Raw genomic sequence first — 12215 nt, forward strand, 5'->3', positions numbered from 1 at the left:
CACTCCTTGTGCGACACCACACTATGGCTAACCCTCGATTCCCTACGCTTCTCTAGCGCGAGGAGTCTGCACCCAAACGAGGGTTCCTCACGCCACCGTGCGAAAGCTACTAGTACGAACAAAGCTACACTCTTCATAGTCAAAATATTGTTTGTTTTTTTTGCCGTTCACTCAATTATCAGTATCTAGCTTCACCGCCGAAGCGATGTTTTTTCTGCCCGGTTACTTGAGCTAAGTGGGTAGAAGAAAACGAAATCATGGTTTCGCGTGGGGCTCGCGGACAGCGCAGAAGGCTCTTAGTACAAGTCACCATCTCTTTCGGAAGCCATGTCTGTCTTCTTCAGGCAACTGCTGCTTCCCGGCGGCGACGGCTGCTACGACTGCCTGATTCGCACCGACGACGGCGGCGAGTTCAAGGCCCACCGGTCTTTCCTGTGCACCACGAGCCCCTTCTTCCAGGCGGCGTTCCGCGCCGAGTACGGTTCCCGCAGGGAGATGCTGCTCACGGGGGTCTCGGCGTCCGTGCTTGACATCCTCCTTGGCTACTACTACGCGGATGAGGCAAGCCTTGGGAAGGGGTTAACAGGTGGAGGAGTTGAGAAGCCAAGATCGTAATAACGAGCCTGATGTCTCGCCAGTGGTTGCAATAGAAACCTAGAGATGGCGAGACAGTAGGGGGTTAAAGCATCCCTTTCTGAGAAGTCGCAGTAACGGTTTTGAAGTGCTGTGTCCGCAGCATGCAGGAAAATGCTAGAGCACTGCCACTTCAGTTACACCTAAGAATCTCCGTGTTGCTCAGGAGGCAAGCGTCCTGGTGGTAGGGAAGTGATGTTCTGCCGTGGCAAAGCTAAGTGGCACCTCGCATTGGCATCAGCATTAGTTTGAATAAAGAACGGAAGCATACTTTTTTTTTTTTGCAATGGTTACTAGGTACCTGAAATCAGGCGGCTTTTTTTACATATTCTGCCTAAACTCACGGCAGAATATGTAGAAGAAAAACAGGATAAGTTTTCTTTTTCAAGAGTTCTCCTGCTTATGATACAAATGTGTTTGTGACCATCACTGCAGTTGCGCATCAACAACGGCAACGTGGCCGATGTGCTGGCGGCTGCCGACATGCTGCTGATGGAGGAGGCCCGTGACCTGTGCCTGGACCACCTGCTGCACAACATGGACGTCGACAACTGTCTCGGCTTAGCCGCACTGGCGCTGTGGCACCACTGGCCGAGATTCCGAGACACTGTGTTCTCTTTTGTGCGCGAACACTTCGGCGCGGTGAGTGAGAGCTTCTTTATTTTCGATGGAAGATGTACCCCCTTGGCCGAAAGCAACCGAGCAACAGGTTTTTGCTTCTCAACCATAAAACGAAGCCTCTAAGGCGCCTGTAAAAGACCGAAAGGTGTCAAAATGTGACGATAAAGGTTCACCTTTAAATATATTCAGAGCCTAAGGGCTGCCAGAGTAAGTGCTTCGCTAAGTGGCTAAGAAAGAAACCACTGTTGCCCGGTTACTTTTGGCAAATACGGTATGTGGGTGAATAGTGATTCATAATCGAGGTACTGCGAGCATCACTGTCAATTGCTGCACTATCCGACATGTGAGCGTATTAAATAACACTGCGACGGATGTTTAACCAGGATGTTCGGCTACCGAGGCGTATGAGATCGCAGCGTGGTGCTTATAATTTGAAAGTTACGCATGAAATGCTTATTGTCTTACATCTTCGTTTTCGAGCAGAAATTTCAGCCACCGATATCAGTGTGGCGAAGGTCGTGTGAAAATGGTTCGAGGTTGACAGCAATTTAGTCCTCATGCTACAGGTCCATCGATTCCTTTTGGGCCCAGTTGGCTGCCTAGATGGCACTGCGACTGTTTGCCTTCGCCTCCTGAATTTTCTAGCTGCGTCTTCCAAACTAGCCGGGCCACACGGGATGCACACTTGCTTCCTATACATTAGCATGCGTGCCACGTGATGTCGCCCGCGCCTGCCTCAGGAAGACTAAAAGCCACGTGGTTCGAAAGTCCGTTCCGGCCCGGTAACTACAGGAAGCTTAGGCATATCGCAAACCCTCGTTTTTCAATGGTGCAATAAACGTGTGCGATGGCACTAGAAGCATTGTGAAGCGTGAATTCATTAAATTTGCTTCAGTGTATGTACCGCACAGTTCGTCTAAGCAGGAGTTCACTTGCGAAAAAGAAAGCTTATGTTTAAAAGTTTGCCTCGATAAATGTCTCCAAATTACTTGTTTCGTCTGTTTGTAGCAAATAAATTTCCACAGAAACCTTCTCTTACATGTCACGGATGCGCAAGTTAATAGTTTCACGGGACTGGAAAATTAAACATTCATGAAGAAATGGCGGAAAAGGGTAGCTTCAAATGACGCAAAATATATCATGACAGAGATTAGACATCGGTTTTTGTGTTAGAAAATATTAGAGGCTGTTTATTTTAAGCATGAAATGCTTTTAGCTCCCGTTGTCGGCAGTGTGGTGACGTCACGCCGAGACCGAGAGCCACTCATCCGGGCTCTGAAACGAGAACATCCGGGCACCGTACGAGACTTAACGAGATTTAACGAGACTCTCTAAGCCCTTCTACGCGACCGGCATGCAAGCGCCGGTTGGTCTCCAAACGAGTCACAAAAAATAACTGCTGCCAGTGCCTTCTCAATGTTTATCAAAATATCAGTCGGGCTGTGCGTTTGATAATGCAGGGAATTATAATTTCCGATTTCTAATAACGCGTGCAAAAAGCACATACATGCCACATCCGGGCACCGTACGAGATTTAACGAGACTCTCTAAGCCCTCCTACAGGACCGGCATACAAGCGCCGGTAGCTTCGCGCCGAACGGGTGGTGGCGTTCCTACCTTCCTGTAAGGTGCGGCTCGGGTGTCCACCGAGATGGCAGAGAATTACCTTTCCTTTCCTCAAAAAGCGTCGCGTTCAAAGGACGAAGCATCACGCCGAACGGGTGGTGGCGTTCCGCGAACTGCCTGGCAGCGCTACAACACGCTGTCGCGTTCCACTCCTAAAGGCGAAGCTTAATCGTCATTAATTAGCAGTTTATTAGTATTTAGTCATTAATCAGTCATTACACACTAATCAGTAATTTGTCATTACTTCGTCATGAATTATGTGTGACGTAATCTAGTGGTAACATCACCAGTGTCACATACGCAAAGTGGTGCTGAAAACGCTTTCGCCTCTACGCACTTCGGACAGTTTCGAACGCGCTGCATATACGTTCTTGTCAGGCCTGCGTCTCGTCGTGTCCGCGCGCGCTTCGCATTATGCCCGTAATCATTTCATGCTTACTCTACTCTCGGTTACGGGAGAGGCAGAGATTTTTTTTTCGAACACGTTTTTAATCTACCCTGCCTGTTCAGCGCAACTGTCCCAGACGTAAACAACTGCTTGGCGCTGCCATCTACGCCAACACTGCATATTCATAGCAGCCGGTATCTTTGCGCAAGAGACTTCTTGGTTTACAAGTGTAGACGTGCAGGCTAGTTAGTGAACCATGATTTCTTTAAAACAGCGCGAAAGAGAGGGACACAGATAGAAAAGACACACACAGCGCTGACTTACAACTAAATTTATTCATGGAAAATACATGTATATATACAAAAGGCAAGATGCGCGAAGGCGGCAAACTGGTAAAATGCGCCAAAAAATTGAAAAAAACCTAATGACGTGTCACGCGCTTTGCCCGTTCTTTATCAGATAGCGAATTGTTCCATCTTCCGGAAGTTCGTGCGTCAGAGTTAGTGGTTTAAGACCCTCACGATCTAAAGCTTTTTAGATCTAAAGATAGTATTTACTGACAACCACGTGTGTTGGGCATATGAACCCCGATCTAACAAGCCACTACTTCAATTTCAATCAGCGCATTCCAAACTGGTTAAGAGAGCTATTGTTAATTCATGTTTCAAGAACGCCCTGAAAAAATCTTGTGAGCACTTACAAGACTACAGTTTCGCTCGGCAGTCGTCCAGGCTAACGTCAGCAGGCTACCCGAAGCATCTACAGATATCTGTCGCAGAGGCCTTGCTCAAGCACGAACAAAAAGGCGAACATAGCCCCGACACAGTGTCATCACGGAAGCAGAAAAAAACGGCAGTAATTCCGTATATGCATACATTCTCGCACAACTTAAAGAAGCTAGCGCGGCGTTCAGACGTTCGCGTAGCCTTTTCCGCCCCGTGTAAGCTCTCCAGCCTTAGTCGCATGAGTTGTCCCGTGACAAAGCCTATGGTTGCATGCAAGAAAAAGCATCAAAACAGGTATGTTGATTGTACTGAAGGGATAGTTTATGAACTTCCCCTATCTTGTGGAAAAATATACGTCGGACAAACAGGGCGTTGCCTCAACGACAGATTAAGTGAACATAAAAATGATTTGGCTACCTCCAATGACCGCAACCTGCCGCTTCACTGCTCTGAATGCACAAAGAAAAATCAGGAAGTGTGTAAACCCATGTTTCATAGGTGCCGAACTTTCAAAAGAAGCAAGGACCGAACCACGAGGGAAATAATTGAGGCCCAAAGGATATCAGCTCGGGGTGACCTTTGTGTCAGCACCCCTTCTCTTGCGCTATCTAATAAAGAACGGGCATAGTTGGCAAAGCGCGCGACACGTCATTATGTTTCTTTCAATTTTTTGGCGCATTTTACCAGTTTGCCGCCTTCGCGCATCTTGCATTTTGTATATATACATGTATTTTCCATGAATAAATTTAGTTATAAGTCAGCGCTGTGTGTGTCTTTTCTATCTGTGTCCCTGTCTTTCGCGCTGTTTTAAAGAAATCAGAATTCTTGGTTTGGTTTATTAGGGTTTAACGTCCCAAAGCGACTGAGGCTATGAGGGACGCCGTAGTGAAGGGCTCCGGAAATTTCGACCACCTGGGGTTCTTAAACGTGCACTGACATCGCACGGTACACGGGCCTCTAGAATACCGCCTCCATCGAAATTCAGCTGCCACGGCCGGGACCGAACCCGCGTCTTCCGGGCCGGCAGCCGAACGCCATTAGCACTTAGCCACCGCGGCGGGGCATGAGACTTCTGTTAACACTTTGCGCTCAAGGCTAAGAAATCGTTTCTAAAGTAGGAAGCGTATCATTAGTTGAAGTTCGTCGCAACATTCGGCTGATTAATATCACGTTTGCTTTCTGTTGCTCAATGTGTGCAGCTATGGCGAAGCAGTAGCGAGTTTTCGAGGGCTTCAACAGGGCTGCTCGTCGAGCTGCTTTCTTCGAGCGAGCTGAAGGTGCGAGACGAGGTGGGCGTGCTGCATGCCGTCCGTCGCTGGTACATGCAAGGCCGTGCGCGCACAAAGGAACGGAATGCCGGCCTGTTCATGCTGCTACAGTGCGCGCGCATCGGCCTGTGCAGAGAATCGTGAGTGGGGCACTCTGTACCCATGGGCTACTTAACGCATGCTGCACTTGTTTTCGAGAGTGCGCGCGGCTACACACATAATCTCCGCTTACCACTGTATAAGCAGCATTCCTCCTATCAAAAGTCTGCGTGGCAGCACTGAAGCAAAGCTCATGGAAACGAATTCGCAAAACTGCACTTCCGCGCCTCTCAGATTATTACAGCAGGTAGGTTTGCTTTAGTACGCGCGGAAAATTGTAACTGAAATTGAAATTATTCCCAAAGCCTACGCAACTAACGATAGCTTGGAAGCGGGGTGGCAGTCTCCAGCTTAACGTAACCTCTTCAAAGGGCCAGACAACGAAGCTTGAATGCTTGTGTTTCAAGAGACATGCAATTATCATTCAATGAGCATTCTTTTCCGGCAGCCCAATTTGGTAGAATTATTAAGCCAGTATATTATCTCTCTCTCTATTAGCCAAAGGTCTGTTGCAGTACATTGGCCTTCTGACACCGAGTCTTGGTGCCTTTATCGAGACTGCCGTCACAGCAGCCATTAGTTTCATGCGCGCAAAAGTGCGCACTCAGAATGCTCTTGCTGGAATCTGGGTTCGTGATCGGCCCAAGCTAATGGCGCTAGTCGAAGAAACAAAAGCCGAGGTACCGACCAGCTCGCAACCGGTCGCAACATTTACAAGCTCAACGTCACCGCAACCAATCTCTCGGCCACCAGTACCAAACATCCTTTCACTCAAATTAGATTTTATTGCGTGCGGGATTTTGTGATCCAAGCCTTAAAATCCAGTCCAAGAAAACTATGGTTTTGATACGCTCGTGTGGCGCAGGACTCTCATCGAGTTTCGGCAGGTGAACCCGACCTTTGCCAGTAGCAAAGCATACCACACGGCAGTGTGCGAGGCCGTACGGACGGGACCCTGCGTGTGCTCACCCAGCCCGCTGCGGCTGCTGCACTTGGAAGGCGTCGGGCTGGAGGCATGCAGAGCGCTTGCCGCTGCGAACCCCCGACACGGCGACGCAGGGTCGAGTGGAAGCGTTGCACCCAATGCGCCCAAGGGTGGTGAGTTGGCATCCGCAGTGACCACCTCTCAGTAGGTGAATTAGGAAAGCAGCGTTTACAGAAAAATGCTGCTTCTCATTTACGGTCAGTTGATCTGCTGCCGGTTTTGCAAGCTTCAATCGCCGAACAATTTCTGGCTCCACTAAATCACGTGACCACGTTCTTGGGGGATCTTGTTATTTAGTGATTAGTCCTCTCCTCGGCTACCTGATATACAGTGGATTCAATACAACCCGGTCACGGTGGGAGTATACGCGTCTGGTATACTCCCATTGCAACTCGTACTTTGCGCTCTTCGTTCGCGATACGCTGGCTGCTTATCGAAAGCCCCAAGAGAGCAAGATCTGTTACGACCATTTTGAAACAGTTTCGAAGAACTAGACCAAAAAGAAAAAAATCCATCAAGGAAGTCCCGAAAAACAGAAACAAGAAAACAGTTATTTCGTGCACAGATATATATGCGTAAATGACCACTCGACTGACATAGGTTGAAAGTTGGCCCTTGTGTACGTTACCTCCGTGTTTGCGCGCTCCTATAGCCTCAAGTTGTTTGGTTCACCACGAGGAATTACCCGCTTCACTTGCGGCCATGCCGAACAAAACTGGACTCTGGTGCACATGGGATACAAATTGAACATCAGGCGTGGTGTCAATAGCATAAGTGTTTTCTAGACCAGCAGCCTAAGATGTGCGTCTTAAAGAGGTCAACTTTAAATGAGCAGCTCTATACGTTAATATCGTTACGCGCCACCATGCGTGTGCTACTACCCCCGGCACTGACTAAATTGTTTGACACCAGAGACCTCCGGCACAACTTGCGCTGAAGCAAGCCGGAGAACCCAACATGACCGAAAGGGAACCAAGCATTTGATCTCTGGCGGGCATAACGTGAGCGCTCAGCTCCGAGCTCCTGCCAGCGTCGTCATTTTCTGTATAAATATAATGAGCCGTTACGTTTTCATTTCATTCGTAACATGTACAGCATTAAAAGCTGGCAATAAAGCCCAACAAGGTTTGAGCGAACTCAGTGGTGTCGATAAGCTCTCTGTTTCAACTCCTCACTACGACAGTGAAATTTTTATCGTGACCCCTCGGAAAGGCGAAAGCCCTTTGGGTAAAGTAAATGAAATGAAATAAAATGCGCGCAGATGTACAGAGGTTGTCGTAAACGGCCGCAGTACCTGCTACCACAGAACGCCCAGAGCTACTGCACTTGAGACAATCTCTTACCATCTTGAGGTTAGAACCATAATGGTGGTTCAACAGCGCAAACACACAGAGACCAAGAAAGAGACAAGACACACACGCCAGCGCTGATGTGTGTCTTGTCTCTTTCTTGGTCTGCATGTGTGTGCGCTGTTGAACCACGATTATGAATCTACACCAATTAGCCCAATGTGCAGTTCTTCTACAGGTTAGAGCCCTTTAGCAGTCATATTTCGTCAGAAATCTAAAACTAACCTGCACTCTTCAGTGAGTACCGTTCAGTCATGCACGTCTTCTGTCGCGCGAAATTGGTCTACTAGGCAGTGAAAAATGACAAAACTGCGAAAGGACAAGAGCTTGTCCGTCGTTTGTTATTTCGTCGCTATCGCTATCATTCATTTCTGTGCCCTCACATTTTGGCCAAGTTATATTCCTAACAGCACAAGTAGAGCAGGCCCTTTTCACGGTATTTATTTGCTTAGATGAGGAGCCACTGTCTGACTTGCTTAATCACTTTGTAATCATCTCAATGCGAAAGAATTATATGGCTCTGTCGAGTCAGCAAAAAGTTTCCGCAAAACGTGTCCGCAAATTTTGTCCGCATGATCACGTCGTTCTCTGATAATAAGTGTGTGAAAGTGTGATTGCGATAGATAGTGTGTGATGAAATGTTGCCGTGGGAAATAGTTGGTTAATGAGTTGTAATTAGTTAATTAAATGCAAAAAGACGCGAAAAATACACTTAGACGTCAAAACAGCCATGGGTGTCGATATAGTACATGGGCGTCACAACAATCACGGACGACGATATAGTATGGGGACGTTTTGCTTTCGCATTGCTCCAATGCGCGTGGCCGCAATGATCTGAAAGTTTTTACCGCTAATATGGTTATAGACTCCCTGATACCGCGACCAGACATTGAAGAAAGCTTCATAGCTTCCCTCCGTAGCCGCATGGTGGGCTCATGTTGATGATATCATTTCGATAATCCCTTTCTTCAATCTGTTTGCGCCGCAGGTCATTACACTTAAACACGTTGGGTAAAACAGCCCATTATTTTCGACTCGCCAGACGAAAATGCCCCATTCTCCCGATCTGTCCGCAGCCATCGCAGCCCTCTTTCGGTTCCCCTGCGAGCGCTGCGCCGGCGCGAATCCCGAGCGCTGGGCTCCGCGCGTGCCGCACGAGGTGTTTTTCTCGGTGGGCGGCTGGAGCTCTGGAGAAGAACGGGACGCCGTCGAGGTGTACGATCCGCGGGCCTACCGCTGGCTCATGCACACCATGCGGGGCACGTCACCCAGGCAAGATGCACGATTCGCATTGAAGGGTTCTGGAGTCGCAGTTCAAGAAAGCAGCCTGATGGAACGCAGCGTCGCGGTATTCGAGGCGGTGAACGCGCACTCCGACGATCCAGCTGCACAAGTTAGCTCAACCCCTAATGAGACCAGGGACGCGGACGCGAGTTCAGGATTGTTGGAAGTCACTCTGACAATTCCGAAAACGCAGTCCCAAGCAAGCTGTGAAAAAGAGCATTTCGTGCAGCAGGAAACGGTCGGTGAGAACAGACGTCAGATCGGCGAGCGAGTGAAAGGAGGAAGTCTGGCGACGCCGCAACCGCACACTGTGTCGGGCATAGGGTATGAAGTGCCCCATAGCGTTGATAGCGACTGGAGCGTTCACAGCACTCGCCCAATGCCCACGTGAGCCTCCTTAGTCGCACCGAGCGTCCCTGTGTAGTAACATTCGAGCCACCACGTGTTGTCAGTAACACAATTAACGCCTAAACGGTAACTCACTCATTAGGCTGGCGCCACAACGGGGCGCGAACTGAAAAGATGGTGCCCTCCAGGATCAAAAACGTCCCGGGTTTTGATGGGTCCAAACCCCTCACTACACGACGCACCTGAGGGCCCGCTCTCTCTGGCGCGCCGGTACGAACCTCGTGGTGCGTAAAGAGCATAGCCCCTGGCCCGTCCAAATATAGCAGTACAGTCAGTCTTGCTACATTTGATGTTGCGACCTGTAGCACGGTGCGTACTGTTCCTGCAAGGGCAAACATTTAAATTGCCGCTCCCTACTTTATAGGAGCTTGCCGGCTCCGTAGCATTGTTTAACTCTGGGGCTGCATGAGCCCCCTCACAGTCATTCGGCCTGAATTTGTCTTGTGGCAAGCCGCCACACATTTCCCTGTCATCAGATGACCTGATCGGACGCACATCGGGCGCGTTCGACAACTGGACGGCGCTGCGTTCCATCCCGATACTTTTTCCACCAGAGATTCCAGTTTCGCGGAAAGCTGGCTCTCTTTTTACTTCTTCCTGGCTATTTTTCGTTCGCTCTTTTGACGTGTCGGAGGTCACAACCTCCGTCACCGAGCCTGCAGGAATTTGACCGTTGTCCTGTTGGTTACCGGACACCTTGGTCTCAATTGGGCCTGGATCATGAGAATTGGGCTGCTGCTGTTCTTTGCTAGCCGCCCGCGGTGGCGGAAAAGCTTTGATATTTCCGCGCCTTTCAGGAATCCTGTTTTCATTTTCTGAGCCTTTTGCGGCCTTTCCTAACAAAGATGCGTTCCCGCATACCGGCTGATTGCTTTCAGCGTCCTGACTGCTCTTTCCTCCACCTGTGCTTGAGCAGGATAAGTCTTTGTCTTCCAGCACAGGCGGCCTCATCTCTCGGGACTCGGAGCAGTTCTCCGTGGCTGATTGACTGGCTCTTCTGCTCTCCTTGATCTTAGAGATCTCCAGCTCTACCTGCTGGCGTCTCGCTTCTAATACCCCCAAGACATACTTAACATCCTGAGGTTCTTCGTCGCGAAGCACCGCCTTTCCGCCATTCACTTTCGCGAGTTGAGCCTGAAGGTCCGCTAAGCGCGCCTTCGCTAACTCAACCTGGTACCTCACATCGAGTGAGGGCCGGCATGGATAGCCCTCCATACCGCCGTCTGTACTCCTCAACTGTCCTACCGGCTCGAACACATGCACAGGGACGCTAACAATGCGACGAAGGAAACTCACAGTTTCGATGCGTCGATCCGCATTGCCAGCTCCTTGGCGTCGCAGTCCACCGCCACTTGCACCGGACGCTGCGATGAGCTGTCGCACGCCGCTGGTCCTGTGCACGTTGTCACTTGCTGCGACCCGCCGGTGACCGTCGAGTTCTCGACGCTCTGCCTTCCTTGACCGGACGCAGTCCCGCGTCGCTGGACTACTGCCGTGGTCCTTACGTCCTTGCCGCCGTCTCTCCGCAGGTCCTTTCTCGAACCCTGCTGTTGCCTGACCGTCGCCTTTCTCCTTGCGTTCAGTCTTCTTCCTGCGCCGTCTTCCGATGGCCGCAGGATCCTGTCGACTGCGCCAGTAAATTTTCACAGGTTCTTTGTCTTCCTCTTCTTTGCACCAGCGGTGCCCCGCCAGAGACGGTTGATAACTCTAAGACTGAAGCTCGATCTTCGCACCAGGGGTGCCCCGTCAGAGACGGTCTCAAGATGTGTTGACACGCAGGGATAAAGAAAGGCAATAACTGAGGTTTATGTACAGATATTTACAGGCTGTACATGTTAGATACGACGGCACAAATTAAACGGCAAAAGGAGAAACAACAAAAAGGTGGATCTGGCTAATACTAGGGGAGGCCCCTACTCGGCGTTGCCGAAGATGCGTTGCATCTCACCTTAGCCCAGAACCCCGCTTCCAGCTCCGGGGCCCGGTTTTAAAGCCCGAAAGGCCCGGCCCACATTTCGTAGCTTCCAATCATATTGTGCTCTCAACATGATTGGTTCTTCAAGAGCCTGGCCAGCCCTCCAGCTGCCGTAAAGTAGAACACTCTCTCCACCACAAAATAAAAACAAACACAAATAGACATCCGTGCCAGCACGTGTGCGAATCAGTACCGCGGGTGGGGGGACACCCGTATACCTGCCGGCGCGTTTGCGAGCGGCCGCGTTCCAAAAAAGGAGACGCTTCGCATTGATCACCCCTAGCCGCGTTCCGATGACCCCCGCGAACACTACCGAACCCTTACATACGCCCTCTCAATTTTTGGAATAGAACTAAAATAAACGCTTCCTTCACCCTTTCTGTGCCATCGTTGCTTCCCTCTGTCGTGACAGTGTTGAGAGGTCGCTGCGCATTGTTTCCGTGTACCAAGTGGCCTCAGCTTGCGTAGGACCGGGTTGACTGGAGATATATAGGAGAGTCATTTGTCCTGCAGTGGGCGTAGTCAGGCTGATGATGATGATGACGCCACCAGTCGAACCGTCCGCTGCAAATGATATGTGAACAAGTCAACTGAACCGCGAACACACCAAACACAACATTAGCTGCTAGCGAGAACAAGCAGTAGACCTCCATTAGCGCCTCCGACAACCGGGCTTACGCGCCTTTCAAATGAAGACCATCTGCTTTAGTAACTTACCTCCCCCAACTGAAATATTGTTTTACAGGACACATTTGGATAGTTTTGTCCACGTTGCATTTGTCACCTATAGTAAAACGAGCCCAAGCAATGGCTGCAAGGCAGCGTGTGCAATGTGAGAGCGGTAAACTCCTGAT

The 12215-nt window shown here is 49.9% G+C and overlaps 1 protein-coding gene across 1 annotated transcript; it reads left to right on the forward strand.

The window, feature by feature from the left end:
- The first annotated feature begins 327 nt into the window (after window positions 1-327).
- Window positions 328-11840, forward strand: LOC149353241 (kelch-like protein 10). Its single transcript, XM_089575777.1, has 6 exons — window positions 328-561; window positions 1069-1275; window positions 5193-5401; window positions 6226-6458; window positions 8771-8966; window positions 11774-11840. Exons 1-6 carry the CDS (start codon window positions 328-330, stop codon window positions 11838-11840), a joined length of 1146 nt encoding a protein of 381 aa, XP_089431903.1.
- Window positions 11841-12215: the final 375 nt, after the last annotated feature.

Source organism: Amblyomma mixtum, chromosome 3, assembly GCF_055824585.1.
Source record: "Amblyomma mixtum isolate Tamu chromosome 3, ASM5582458v1, whole genome shotgun sequence".
Taxonomy (NCBI): domain Eukaryota; kingdom Metazoa; phylum Arthropoda; class Arachnida; order Ixodida; family Ixodidae; genus Amblyomma; species Amblyomma mixtum.

Coding starts and splice junctions, on each gene's coding strand:
- LOC149353241 (XM_089575777.1), top strand. CDS start 328: ATGTCTGTCTTCTTCAGGCAACTGCTGCTTCCCGGCGGCGACGGCTGC. Junction 1,276..5,192: donor TGCGCGAACACTTCGGCGCG/GTGAGTGAGAGC, acceptor CAATGTGTGCAG/CTATGGCGAAGCAGTAGCGA. Junction 5,402..6,225: donor ATCGGCCTGTGCAGAGAATC/GTGAGTGGGGCA, acceptor CGTGTGGCGCAG/GACTCTCATCGAGTTTCGGC.